This window comes from Lissotriton helveticus, chromosome 3_1 (assembly GCF_964261635.1).
Source record: "Lissotriton helveticus chromosome 3_1, aLisHel1.1, whole genome shotgun sequence".
NCBI classification, from domain to species: Eukaryota; Metazoa; Chordata; class Amphibia; order Caudata; family Salamandridae; genus Lissotriton; species Lissotriton helveticus.
Genome location: NC_136061.1, coordinates 1,858,281,227 through 1,858,295,964, shown reverse-complemented (window position 1 = coordinate 1,858,295,964; position 14,738 = coordinate 1,858,281,227). Strand labels below are relative to the sequence as shown.

At 45.6% G+C, this 14,738-nt stretch overlaps 2 protein-coding genes across 4 annotated transcripts in view; one reads left to right on the top strand and one right to left on the bottom strand.

Annotated features, from left to right (window-relative positions):
• DEAF1 (DEAF1 transcription factor) overlaps positions 1–5,416 on the bottom strand; it is a 519,741-nt gene extending 514,325 nt beyond the window's left edge. The window contains exon 1 of one of the 2 annotated variants that reach the window (XM_078682816.1): positions 5,033–5,416. In XM_078682816.1, the coding sequence (XP_078538942.1) occupies positions 5,033–5,231 (199 nt within the window). In that variant the 5' untranslated portion in view covers positions 5,232–5,416. The remainder of the gene's footprint in view (positions 1–5,032) is intronic. The other variant, XM_078682815.1, reaches the window with a different exon arrangement.
• A 575-nt stretch (positions 5,417–5,991) lies between these two features.
• TMEM80 (transmembrane protein 80) overlaps positions 5,992–14,738 on the top strand; it is a 148,748-nt gene continuing 140,001 nt past the window's right edge. The window contains exon 1 of one of the 2 annotated variants that reach the window (XM_078682813.1): positions 5,992–6,070. In XM_078682813.1, the coding sequence (XP_078538939.1) occupies positions 6,052–6,070 (19 nt within the window). In that variant the 5' untranslated portion in view covers positions 5,992–6,051. Of the gene's footprint in view, positions 6,090–14,738 lie in introns of both variants that reach the window. The other variant, XM_078682814.1, reaches the window with a different exon arrangement.

Genomic DNA, 14,738 nt, shown 5'->3' with positions numbered 1-14,738 from the left:
TCTTCCCCTGCGAATAGCAAAAGTTGAACAGGGGGACTAGAAACGTAGCCCACAGAAGTGGTTCCTTTTTGATTACCGTCATTGGTATTTCGTCTGGACCCATTGCTCCTGAGGATCTCATTTTTTTAATAAATCCAACTATGTCACTCACTCAGTGTACATAGATGGATAAGTGTGTTTCTAAAGGGTCAAAAGCTGCAGGGAAAAAACTAGGAGAGTTAGTATTTGCTGCGAACAGTCCTACCAAGTGGATTTTCAATCCAATTCTTTAACAGGAATGGGAAGAGATTTTACTCTTGTACCGCAGCAGTCTGCAATTACTTCCCAAAATGTTTTAGAGTTGTTTTTGGAGGCTGCCTCTTTTAACTGCACCCATACACCATCTTCCTTTAATTGCTTCAAAGAGCGTTTTTTCCTCTGGCTTTTTCTCTTCAATAAGCTGTTTAAATTACTACATTCATTAGAAAAGTTCAGGAACTGGGCCCTCACCAATTTATTAATTTCCCTATTTAAGGTGAGCATTGGATTAAAATAAGATTTCTGTTTAGTTGGGGGTTGCGATGATTTACATAATGCTGCCACAGAACCAAAGAAGCAGGAATAAACTTCCAAAAGATCAGTTTGAAGCGAATCATATTCGTGCGAAACTAGGAGGTGTTGATCTTTTATAAGAGCTGTTAATTTTGCTTTTACTATGAATGTCGCTTCAGTGTTCCAGTGAATTCTTCCGTTATTTACATTTAGCCCTACATTACTGCCTTTAAAATTCCATGGATCTACCCTAGCACAAGTATAATTAAATGTAAAGCATATCAACATATGATCGCTAAAATCAGATCTCAAAACGTCCATACTTATGAGATTACAAAAAACAGGATGCGTTTAAAAAGAAAAAAAGAAACTTTGAAGTTTCATTTTTTACGAGTAGACCGTGGTCCCGAGGACCACTGCCAGCTCTTAAAAAATATTTTCCCAACTATTCTCAAAGTGGAGGGATCCCCAAGGGACCCCTTTCCCTTTTGCAAATGGGATATCCCCAACTTTCAGATAGCAGTAAATTGCAAATGTTTTGCAAACGTATTTTGGTCGCAAACATTTGTACTTAACACTGCAATTCTGTATTATGAAACAGCGCCCTAAACACGCCCCTTCCAAATACCGAATCACAAAACCCAAATTGCGATTCGGTAACAAGTTACCGAATTGCAATTTGGGATTTGTTAATCAGAAAAACCATTATAGCTGTCACAAACGGCCCGATTCTCTGAATCAGGCCTTTTGCAAAAGCAAAACTACTTCATAGATCTACCTAGTTATATAAGATACTTTTATAGCATTACAATGTCATGGGTGTGCCCATGAAAGTTCAAGCTCTGGCAGCTAGATAAACAAAATGATCATAGCTGCATGGAGGACAAGCACTTTTTGTGTCAATAAAATGACACTCAAGAGTCACACATTGGCAGACTAAAACATGGAAATGTCATACAAAGGCAATCTGAAAACCTTGCAGCTATAAAATAGAATTCTCTAAAATGGTTGCTCTTTATAATTGCTAACATAATAACTACTGATGTCCTAACATCCATCAAGAATTCCTGCACGAGTTTCGAGTGAGCTAACATGACTAAGGCTGAATCAGAATGGATGCATATTGCGGATTCGAAGAGAACTGATTGGGTAAGCTTTCTTCACGTCCAGGGAGTTTTATGCAAAAGGGGTGACGTGCCAAAAGACTCAAGAAGTTTGAGGTCATATTCTACATAGAGTAGATTGGGTACTATTAGATGTTAGTTCATACTTTCTAAATATTTAACAGATATGACCCCATTTTGCAACTTGAAGAATTTTTCTGGTGTAGTGGATGCTATAGCTCCACCACACAAAAACAACATTTCACTACTGTTTCTACTCAGTTTTACAACTGAAATCCTCATTAGATTTTTTTTATGTTAGCCTTCAGTCTTGCTTTTTTGGCTGATAAGAATCATTATTTGTCGCCCTTTTGGTTCTTTACTATCATTGATCTTTAGCACCACTGTTGCACGATCAATGCCTAACAGTGCATGTGCTATCTGTTGCGAGACATGTCTGGCTTACAGGTAACTTACAGCCTGCCCATTGATTACAGATGGTAGGCATTCTTGTGACTCACTAGTGCTTGCTTCTTATTCATCAGCTTCCGTGGGCCTTACTTCCACTTCTGGTGTTAGTCCCTCCATGTTGTGTCCTTCCTCGGATGGTTTTAGGGTGGTGCAGCTGCACCTGGCGCTGAGTTGGGTGGGTGCTGTTTTAGAAAATAACTTATGGGTTTAGAAGTATCTGCTGCAGAGTTCCTTGTATGTCAAGCAGGTTTCAGTCAACATTAGAAATGTCAAGGTAAAGCTGGAGATTAGATAGAGGATAGAGAGTTTTTTTCTTGTGGCAGCTTCCATTCATGATAAGGTAGCACAAAGGGTTAATATGCTTTCTGCAAAGACAATTTACCATGCAGATCACAGATCTAGATTTATCTGGATAGCTCAGCAGGTTACTGTTTTTGTCAGAGATCCTTTTGTCACATGCAGTTCATAAGTTCCAATTCTAGTACACCACATAGGAACTGTCACCAAAGAGCTGCATGCAAACTGCATGGGATAGGTTAGAAAGTTACGTTTTCCCTTGGTCTTTCATTATCCTAATGTTAAAAAAAAATGACTTGGTTTGGACAGAAATACATTATTATTGGTAAAGCCAACCACTGTGGTATGGAACCCAGAGTGTGTGCTTCTTCAGACCAAACATTCTTAAAAATTATAGCCTACCAGTATGGATGACGTGATTCCTACACCTTGAAATCCTCCTTGTTTTATGTAACATTTCCTATAGAATGATTTACACACTTATGAATCATTGTCTCTGTATAGTTTATATGTGCTGTAAGGAGCTCTGACACCCTACACAGGTATAAATAGCGGTATAACTCAAATGAAATGTATTTGCAAGAGGGGCTATGGAGAGCCGAGGGGCACTGTTGGATATTTGTTGGAATCTGTGGAGGAGGTCATGGGGGGTCACAGAGAATGATTGTCACACCTGGTGCCACCAGCGCTAAAGCCGGCCCTCTGTCCTTCCACTTCTTACTTTTTCAGGCACTACATTTTTCGTTTAGTTAAAGCACTCTATGACAGGGTGTACTTTCCAGCTGTCTCTCTTGTGTACTTCATGCTCCTCTTCCTTGCCCTTGTGTGTGTGTCCTTGCCTTCTCTCAGTTGAAGTTCTTGCTCCCTTCCTGCTCGCCCACCTTCCATTGTTATGTTATGTTATTTATACTTATAGAGCGCACGATTACCCATGGGTGTCCTGGTGCTAAGTACTGGTTACCTGGAGAAGCTGAGGGCATACTACTGAGAAAAGAGCCATGTCTTCAGGCCCTTACGGAAGGAAAGGAGATCTGGGGCATTTCTGAGCCGGAAAGGGAGTTCATTCCGCAAAGAACGAAGCTTCTACCTCCCCAATTGTTTTTTTTTAATGAAGCAACTTGCAATTGTTTGGCCCCAGTTAACCGTAATAGTCTACCAGGAACATACCATTGAAATTTACGTTTGAGATACTCAGGTCCTGTTCATTAACCGCATCGATGCGGCGGCTTTTCCCGCTGTACGCGGCAATTTTAAAATTACCGCGTTACATGACGAGCTCAGCTCATCATGAGGGCACGGCAGGTTACGTTCATGACGAGCTGAGCTCGTCATCAGCCTGGAAGGGGTTAATGGCCATAAAGATGATACACAATGCCTTAAAGCGTGTTCTTAGCTTTACTGGGAGCCAGTGCAGTTTCTTGAGTTCTCCCTTGACCGAAACAAACTTAGGTGTTCCAGTCAGCATTCTAGCCGCTGCGTTCTTGATCAGTTGCAACCTGTTCATATGTTGTTTTTGAACATTAAGGTATAAACTATTGAAATAGCCCAGACGCGACATTATAAGTGCTGTCACCACTGTCTTAAGGTTACTCTCAGACAGGAAGAACTTAATTTTCCTGATTATTCTGAGAACCATAAAGTTGTCTTTATTGCTTCCCCATCCCACTGTTGTGCGTGTGCTTCCTAATCCCTACTTGCCTATCTTATCCGGTTCCATGCTGATGACGGAACCGCTCCGTCATCAGCCGCGGTGGCGCTGTGCTGATGACGGAGCGGTTCCGACATCACCCGCCCGACGCGCCTGCGTGGCGCTGATTTCGCGCCTGCGCGGTGCGTTCTATTAAGCGGGCGGGGCCATGACGGAACCTCTCCGTCATGAGCACAGCTCAACCGCGGCTGGTGACGGAGCGGTTCCGTCACCAGCATGCGCCCGCCGCGCGGCCCCCTCGCCCCCTTAGCGCTGCGGCGGAATAGCCGCTGCAGCGATGTGGTTAAGTTATCCTTTTGCTTTCCCATTCCCGCCCTATTACCCTTGGTTGTCCCTTTGCTTTTCCATCAATGCCCGCCCACTCTGTTATCTGTGTGCTTCCCTATCCCTGCCCTCCCTCCAATGTCCATGTACTGCCTCATCCCTGCCCACCCCATTCATATTGTCGCGTGTCCTTCTCTCCCTCACCCGCACCCCAACCTAATCTTTTGTTCACGAAGAAAAAGGATTAGCACTGTATCAGAAAAGTGCATTAGCGCATTATCAAAAAAGTGCATTTCGCACAACTTTTAATTTCTAATCCATCTCGGACTGGTGAATAAAAAATAAAAAATGCTTACCACATTTTATAGGCGCATGCATTTGTGTTGCTGCGCAACTACAATACGCTACAGGCACGTCACAGAGTTTAAAAAAAAGTTTTTTACATTATTTTTAGCCATGCTACAAAGCAGGTGCGTTGTTGTACAGCATTTATAAAAATCATTGCCAAAAACAAAAGGTCTCATTAGCTAGACCTACTGGCTTAGCCAGTGCTTAGTGGTTGTGTGGTACTGCTGGTATATGACTTCCCTTTGAGGTTTTGTAACGTCATTGCTTTCTACCTACTTAGTTGTAATAGTGTTCTATCTATATCACTCGCCTGCATAGGCTTCTTCGGAACAGACAGTGTGGGGTTCGGCGCCCAGGTCCAGGTGCGCAGTACCCCCCATGACCTCGGGCTCCAGGTCTGGGCAATGCTCCTCCTCTTGCCCAGCCCTTGCAGTTACCGCCTCCGCCGCTCTCACGGCAGCAGCTTCCGCCAGACCCAGCTCCTTCGCAGCCGAGTCGGACTCCTCCATGCCCGAGTTTGGCCGAGGAGGCCCGAGCGTCCCTCACCGAAATTAACCGAACTACACAGAGGCTACTACCGGAAACTACCGAACTCAAACGAAGATCTTCTTGCGACTCCCACCGGAAACTGCCGAAGTTCACAACTCGCCGGAAATTAACGAATTTACCCGAACCGGTTGTTTCCCGAGCGCAAAAGTCCAAAGGCTACGGGTTTTCCCGAAATTAGCCGGACCGGTTTGCGTAATGACGCAGCACATACGTGTCTCTGAGGGAGCCCGCGTTGCAGCTTAAAAATTTTGCCGCCATCTTCAATTAGTTCTATTGTTGATACTGACTACGATTTCAAAGAACTAACGAAGTATAGGGAGGAGTAAAGAACTTTTAAACTTTTTTAAAACAAACTTAAAGAGCCCATATATTTATTCGATACTAAGTTTTATATTACATTTTAAGTTGAATTCAAAGGTGTCAATCCGAGAATATCTGTAGAGAATAAGCACAGCTCTTTTTATTTGGGTTATAAAACATGTTGTTTTTGTATAGCTTGTATTAGCTGATACGCGTATTCAGTTTTGAAACATGGCCGTGTTATAATCTTAGAAATTCGGATGTAGCTCATCCTTGAATGTGCCACATCTCCTGATCGGTATTGCGCTTTGCAGTCACAGTTCTAGACTCTGCTACGCCCATTGGCGTATATGCTAGAGCGCGCTAATATTTTGGCGCCTCGGAGGCGACCATGTTGAAGGTAAAATCGTCGGTGTCCTATGAGAGATGAGAGGGGCGTGTACTAATCGTTTTCTTTAGACTACACACGGCAAAGCCAAGATGGCGACCGTTGGAAGAGGTGAGGGAAGAGATGCGTTGCCATCGTTACAGTGTTGCAAGACTAGAATATTTTGGGTGGGCGAGCGCGTGAATATTCATACTAGGTAAAAGTATACTCACTGAGGGTGGCTATGACTTACGGTAGGTTGATACTTGCGATCACTGTTTGGGATACTTTGAAACCCAATTCATTTTATCACACTCATCTATTTATCTGTTAAAAAGCCAAGTGTTGATTTTAGTGTTTATCAAGCACTTTTGATTATCTTGGTATACGTTTGTTTTATCTTATATTGATTGATTTGTGAAAAATGAGTACACAAACATATACAGACTCGAAAAACCAAAGAATGCAAAACTTCCAGAAGCACAGTTTTAAAACTGAGACAAAATCAATCTGCAGACCATTGATGGGTAGATTTTGGGTTTATAAGTGGAGGAAAAACGTGATTTATCAGGAAACCTGCAGTATCTCTCCAAACGGCAGTGGTGGTACAATGACATATACATACATGCCAACAATTTAGGGCAGGGACATGGGAGATTTAAAATAAAAAATCGTGAGAATGAAAATTCCCCATTGACTTCTATACACGGCAAGTCCAAAATCGGCAGAACATGCCCTCCTGCCCACCGACCCAAGTATGAGAGTGTACAGCACGGACCAGTTTGATGCAGGCTCACCCCAATGTGTGTCATGCTTTTTGTTATGGAGGTCTTTGGTCTAGTGAAGTAGCTGTCTTGGGCTTAGGTCTGTCTAACCGGGCTGCATGGTCCACGTATCTCCTGTGTGCGCCACTTTCTTAATCTCCACACATAATTCAGCGTCCGGGACATGCTTCTACTTTTCAGGTTGAGGACCAGCTGCTCTTCACATTAGGCAGTACACGTCTTCTTCTAGTGCCCTGTCGCAGCAGCCCAATCCTCCTACTCCACACCAAGTCCTAAGCTTCTTCCTCACCTTGGAAAAACAATAAGTCCTAGAGTTCTGTTACTCTGCCAAAACTGGAGAAACCGAAATACAGGTACATTTGACGTATTGGTCCTGAAATGCACTTTTCTATGCCTTCTCTGCTCAGCAGGTGTAAGGGCAAGCACCACTGACTGGTCAAAGGAATGTGTATCTCAATTGAGATTTGGGGTCGCAGCAAATATGGATTTTGCAGAGTTTACCAGAATGTGTACTGACAGGTTGACTGATTAGAAAGCACAAGTAAATAATAGCTTTTCTCCAGGCAGACCTATCAAGCAGCACAATTAGTGTTGGTTAGTACTTTGCTCTCCAGTAGAGTATCATTTTGGCATGATATAAATGTAAAATTACTGAACCCTCAGATTTGGGCTGCTGGGTTCTTCTGAGGAAAGCTACATGAGGAATACACTACCCCAAAGGCAACTTGGCCGTCCTTAGAGGTTACTATTGAACCAACCATCTTTATAACACACAATCCATGCATGTGACGTACAGGCCATACTCCACCACCTTACATGCATGGTGTGGAAAAGTTAGCCCATAATGCACCTGATGCCCAGGCTGCTGGCGCAGGACGCCTCTTAGTTCCCATCTTGGACAATTACCAAATAAAGAGACGGGCGCTGGGAGCAGGAAAACAAGAACAGAGTTTTATTTCTCATGAGGAGAGCCTGTCATTTCGGACACTCGCATAGTGTCTTCAGGAGGTGCTCTAACAAGTTCCTCTGAGGCTTCGTCTTTTATACACATGTTTATGATGCACAAACATTCCTTATTGCAATAAAGACGCTTTGAAGTAGGAAAAAGCATGCTTGGAATCCCAGCTTCAGGCCTATTCCCATACCAGTCGCTCAGATGTCATCCTCCCCTCCTAAATGTAACAAGAGATTGTGATCTCTCAGCCGGACATTCCTACAGGACACGAGGGCAGGAGGGGATGATCAGATCAAAGGTTGGGCAGGCGATAAGATCGGGCACTTCGGTTGGTGTATCACGGTTTTGTTATGCTGGGCAGGAAAAGGGGGGGTGTACATCCACGGGGCTTGGTCTTAAGACTTGGGAACGGGTCGAAAGGCCAAGTGCAGCTGGGGGGGGGGGCTCGTCAGCTGAGGGGAAGGGTGTTCTTGGGAGGAAATGGGGGGTGTGGGTCAAGCAGGAGTGTTACTTCTAGAGCAGGGTCACGCAGAGGGAGAGGGTTTTATGGCCGATGCATGAGCAGTGCGCGCGGGGAGGGGTGCCGGGGGTTTAACAAACGGGCAGAGAGGCCATGGTGCCTAAAATGGTTGTCGTGTGCGTGTGTGCATGGGTCTATGCTGGCGGGGTAACACAGTCAGTGTTTCACGATATCCGTTCTGCTTACAACAAGGGGTACAGTGAACACAAATGAACGCCGCTTATGTGCATATACATTGCCATTTTCAACAGTCGCCGCTTTTTTACATAAGCTAGTTCATTTCGGTGTTTACCTCAACTGACGGAGTGTACATATAGCCATGTGTGGCCAATGAAATAGCGTTTGTCAATACTAGCAGATTGCGTGTAACCATATACAGTCGATACGATTGGCGGAACGCGGTACATATGAATTTACATTTGTTGGGTTATTCATACAAGTCTAGAGATCGGCATAATACTTAGTCGGGGTCAATCAAAAAAAAGGTTCCGACACATTATAGAATCAGGTTCTGACTTTCTCTCCGGTGACATCAACATACAGTAAAAAGTGCTCTGATACCTTCGGGTCTTGTCAGTGCTATAAGAGACTTTTTGGAAAACTAAATACATGAGTGACTGATGACACATTTTTTTTTTTTTAAAGCAATACAAAAATGGCTGAGGGAGGAATTCAGTTCGATACAAGCAATTAGTCAAGGGGTGGGTAGAAAGTTCAGGAGGGGGGTCTTTGTCACAATGTCTTTTTCACAGCGAGCCATCACTGGTAGGCTCTGGTAGTCCGTGTTCTTTCGTTGGCGCTGTTGAGCACCGGCGGTGGAGCTATAGGTCCAGCTCGGATTCATCCTTACGCGTTGCAGGGTGCGATCAGTCCTCTGCTGTTAGATCACAGTCCTGTTTCCTAACTGATCTTCTTAGGGGTGCCTCATGCTGGGCACCTGCGTGTCTTTCTTCTTCCGTGGCAAAACCTTATTCTATCTAAATGCTGCTCTTCTTTTCTGAGTCAAAAGTTATGCGAAAAGGGTGATGTTGTTAAATAATCGAGGGAAGAGAGGGCGGAGTGGGATCAGATCTTTGAACACACCAAGGGACCAAAGGAGCAAAGGACGACGAGCAGGCAGGCCCATCAGTCGGGCTCAAAAGGGACGGGGACTTCAGGCACGAGTGGGTCAGCAAATCGAGGGCTTCAAGGCAGCCCTTCATTCCTTCATCTGCCGAGTTTGAGAGTGGTGCCTCGTCCCGCGTCTCGTTGCTCTGCGACTCCACCTTTGGTTGAGGTCACACGTGCTTCATGATCTGTGGCCAGGCTGTGCGTCACGTCCAGCTCCTCTCCTCCGGTGATTGTATCTTTGAATGGGTACAAAACAAGTTTTAGAAAACTGGCAGGAGAAGACATTTATACATCTCAATTCCGTCCCCAATCCTAAGTAGGTGGGGGATAGGTTCATCGGTCACAGTCAGAAGTCATCACTTATGGACTTTGTAGGAGGGCATTTCCACTGAATTCGTAAGCCTATTTGGCGTTCATTCGTGACGTACGTGGAGAGAAATCGGACTCCCATCGACAGTGTATTCTATCAAACTCGAAATCGAGTCCTTAGGTAGAGACTCGCCCTTTTTAACCCAAGTACTGACAATCTTACATTTCCCTTTGGGGTCGGCTAACTCTTGCAAGCAGGGGGGGGGTTATCATCATGAGAGGGGGGCAGAGGTTAAACATGCTTTTCTTGGGGAGCAACGGTTAATCAAGGTCATCAATTACGCTTCGGGGATAGCTGATATGGAGCTGGGGTCAATCGGGAGAAGCGAGGACGCTTTGGACAGGGAGCTGGGGTCAATCGGGAGAAGCGAGGACGCTTTGGACAGGGAGCTGGGGTCAATCGGGCGAGCAGGAGGACGCTTTGGACATCCGCACTTAAGTGCAGAGGGGTGAGGCAATCTGGGCATTGGGGATTGCATTTCTAACGAACTGAAAAACAGACGACCATTGACGTTATAGTCCCCCTATAAAAAGGCCGGATTAGGGGACATCAGTCGTCTTACCTGTCCTTTTTTTCATTACCAACTCGGGTTCTATCGTTTTGCAGAAAGGAGAGGTAGTAATATGGCAAGTTACAATCGTTTTAGTTCCTGTCAATTTTGCCGAACACCTTTGTGTTCGAAGAGACCCAATTAGGTTTGTGCCGGTGGGGCACAACGTTACCACACAAGGGAGGAGGGAACAGGGGGACCCTCAGAGAGAGAGAGAGAGTCCGCACTCTAAACGAACCATTGAGAGAGAGAGAGAGAGAGAGAGACAGAGAGAGAGAGAGAGAGAGAGAGAGAGAGAAACGTGTACAATAATAGGCCATTTAGTGCGCACACAACACAGAACAGCAGGGGTCAAGTAATACGGAAACACAGGCAGAGGGACGACATAGATCCATACATTACGTACACACAAACTCAGGCTGGGAGACAGTACATGTATTATATACAAAAAATCCAAGACAAAACATAGAACAGTTATTGGTATTATACACAAAAATCCAAGACAAAACATAGAACAGTTATTGGCCAAAATGATCTCTTCCTGTATGCTGCGCATCCTTAGCATCCTAAGCTCTTTTTACCTTTTACTTCTCTTTTATCGTCGGCTGCCTTCACTGGTGGCTTTGGTTGCACACACTTATGCCTTTGGCAATTGGTCAAGAACTAACCTGGTCGGGCTAATGCTCACGGTGGGCTGAGGCAACAGTGGGTGTCAGTTGGGAGAACAATGGGGCAGCTTTGAGTTTCATGTCTATGAGGGTGCGAAAAGGAGGTAGTAGATTTTAAACACTGGCAACATTCCTAGTCCTCCAAGCGGAGGGTACTTGGGTAAACCTCACCTCGGAATATTCCTTAAACTTTCCCTATTTAGTTAAACGTAGGAATTTATTCATTAGTGCACGTCATTCTTGGTTGTATTATTCGGGGTGCCGAGCGAAGTCATATTTTGTAGTTTCCGCTTCAGGCTGTCCTCCCAAGCGCTAAGTTCAGGGAGAGAAATAGTCATTGTTTGCTCGTCGTGTGTAGGCACCATAATCGAACCCCTTTTTCCCATCTCTTCGTCCGCTAGATCACCATTTTTTTTCCCGTACTTTAATCGACGTTCCGATGTGACCTGCAGAAAGAGGGAAAAAAGAAGGGGGGGGGGGCGGGGGCAGCATTTAAAAACACATTAGCGCGCATAAACCCAAAAAGGCTTTTACTTACTACATACTCGGCCTATCTCCACGGGATGCAGTCCCTGCCAACTTGGCGTTTAAGCCCAGGTGGACCTTTTAGTGTGGGAGAGATGATTATCGGAAGCCTGTGGATAGCATAGGTCGCCCAAGTGTGGTATTACGGATCGTGTGCAGGGGGGGGGGGGGTCAGAACAAAGGGTAGTCGGTGCAAAGTGGGGGGGCGAGCTCGTGCTCTCCTTTGAGGAAAAGGGATAACCTACAGTGGTACGGGGTCGTTGTCGTTCGTACTAGGGGGGTCAGGTGGCACTCCTTCGGGACGACTTAGGGGCATTTTAAAACAACTTTCCTGATACAGGTAGCATATAAAGTATAGGCTAAATACCAGGATCTTTAGCGGTTGCTTTAGGCTGTACAAAAATGAAAAACACATACAACAAAAACCTGGACCGCTCATATTTGCAATATTTCTGCGTACTATACTTTTTAACCCTTAACTAATCGAGCTGAGCCATTTCACCTGTATTTTAGTTATATCGGAAATAGTGGTCATTTATTCGAAACTTACCAATCTACGCGTGACAACTACGTTTGCTTTTTCCAAAAAATCTTTAATAAGAATGTCGGTGCACAAATACGGGCCTACAACCCCGTGGGCCGGCCACGGAGCAGGCTGGAACTGTACATGTGGGGATACTTATTAGTGGAAAACTTAATGGAGTCGGTGGTCGTTGATTTCATAATAAAAAGTGCGACAAGTGCAATAAAATCATATCGAAACTTCAGTGTGAGCGAGTATCATAAGTGTTGAAATTCGAACTTTCAATAATCATGATGCGCCAAAACTTAACAACAATTCATTGTCCGAATGTTCAATCAGTACCCATCTCATGTCAATTCATTGTCCGAACACATAATCAGTACCCATCCCATATCAATTCATTGTGTTTAAAAAAACTGCATACATATCTCATGACACCAAGGCTGCGCAATCTGGGTACAACAAGGAGTTGAAAGTTTTATTTGTACCAGCGCCATTTTGGGTGCAGCCAGGCAGATCCAGGCATAGTCAAAATCTCCACCAACTCGTGGTTGGCCCAGAGCCTCTTTCGGCAGTCCAGAAGTTCCGTTAAAGGGCAACAGAAAGGATCGGCGGTATGAACCATCAGTCAAAGGGGGAGGGAGGCAACAATTTTTTTTTTTTTCTACCGGGTCATACTGGGTTTTCACCGGAACTGATCCGAACTGTAGTCTGCAGGATTTTAGTCATTCAAACTGAGGCTGGCGCCAGCATGGGAGCGCCGACGTCTCGCGGCTACATTTTCATCGTTCCGCGGGCAATCATGGCAGTCATTCCCCATCGGGGGCGTCTGCGGGGGTCGGTGGCCCCCGTGGCTCTTATAGAATCTTCAAAGTCGAGGAGAACACTTCTGATTGTGGGACTCATTTCTTAATTAACAAGCAACCGGGCCATCCCTTCACGCCGGGCCCGCTCCTGCAGGATCGACCGCCATTTTACGAGTTCCAGCAGTCACTGCATCACAAGAGTGGACGAACCCTTGTCGGGTGAGTGGAGCGTTGGGGGTGCCACTGGGGGCCTCCACCTGGGGAGGTGGGAGAGGCTCGTTCGCGCCGCCTCTCCCTCCCAGCGCACCCCATGCCGTTTTTCTCGGCGTTAACATTCAAGATGGCCGGACCAGGCGATGAGAGGGGGGGAGTCGGAGGCATAGGCAAGACATCCCCCCCCCCGGTGGCCTGCAAGGCGCCGCTTCAGGGCCGAACGGGGAGCTCATACCAAGCCGGGGCTGGACCAGGAGATACGAGGGGGGGGTCGATGGCATGAGCAAGACATCCCCCCCCCGTGTTGTCGCAGCCATTATTGAAGAAAGAAGAGGAGGGGACGCCCGGATCCTGTCGGCCTCGGCTCCTCTTTTGGCCCACCTTATGCGACGACCGCCCCGGCCGACGGCCGGCAGCAGGACCCGCCCTACACGTGCCGAAGATCTCGTCTTCCGGAGGGGCGTAGCCGCGGACCTGTTGCACTTCGGGAGTTTCCAGAATGGGGGTAGGTATCTGCTGACTTGTATCTATCTCATGTTACCGTTATTAGGGCGTGGCAGGCGGTGGGACAGACATGTTTGGAGCAGTGAGGGGTGGCGAAGCCTAGTTGCCTGGTGGCCGTCGCGATGTCAAGCTTGGCTTCTCTCACCATTTTCATGTTTCTTATTACGGGCTTATTTCTAACGTTTCTTATTTCTAGCGAAATCATGTGTTTTATCGTGAGCTATTTCTAACGTTTTCCTATTTGTAGCGAAATCAAAAACTCATCAGTGGCCTACTGATTTTGCTTTCTTATTTCTTTCTTTTTCTTTTCCTTTCTAGCGTGTTTCATGCTAAAGTTTCTGTTAACAGGATACGGTGATTACTTCGTTATTGTTGCATATGTCCTTTTTATTAAGGGTGCCCTCCGGTCGAGCCAGATGACCTACCTCTAATAAATGGTCCGGGTGGAACTAGTTTATCAATCAGTGGGGAGTAGATAGGCACGAGAGATTACAACGGGGGACAAAGGTCCACATTACCTACCCTTCACTACTTGCAAAGATTTAGACAGAATATTTCTTTTCTACGTTATTTGCAAACAGGGAATGCCTCGAACGAACTATTCCTTGAACAATAAAATGTCCAAGTAATCAATCAATCAGTGGGGAGAAAAAATAGGCATGACGGATTACAATAGGGGACAAAAATCTGCATTACCTATCCTTCACTATCTGCAAAGGGGGGGGCAGAATATTTCTATTCTTCCCTGTTTGTAGACAGGGAATATCTCAAAGAGCAATAATCGATAAAAATCGATAACAAACAATCAGTGGGGAAAAAGATAGGCATGACGGATTACAATGGGGGACAAACGTCTGCATTACCTATCCTTTACTATTTGCAAAGAGAGAAGAACGTTCCTATTCATCGCTGTTTGCAAATAGAAAATGTCTCAAAGAGAACCAATACTTCAAGTACAATCAATCAATCAATCAGATGGATAAAGCCATCCTACCAATCGGACGTAAAGACGTCCTACTTAACCTTACCCGGACCGGACCGTGTGGGCAATTCTTCGCCTTCCCTTTTCCAGCGCCCAATCGTTCTCTTTCTCCATGTTTTTACCGCAGCATTCCTGTGGGATTCCAGTCAGGACAGTAGGTCACTTGAGAGAGGTCCGTTCGGAATCGGTGAAGTTCATTCAATCGGCAGCCGGACGAGGGCCCTCTCAAGGCAGGTATACTCCAATCGTTTAGATGTTCACCCCATCGTCTGGACCTCTCTTACCGGAC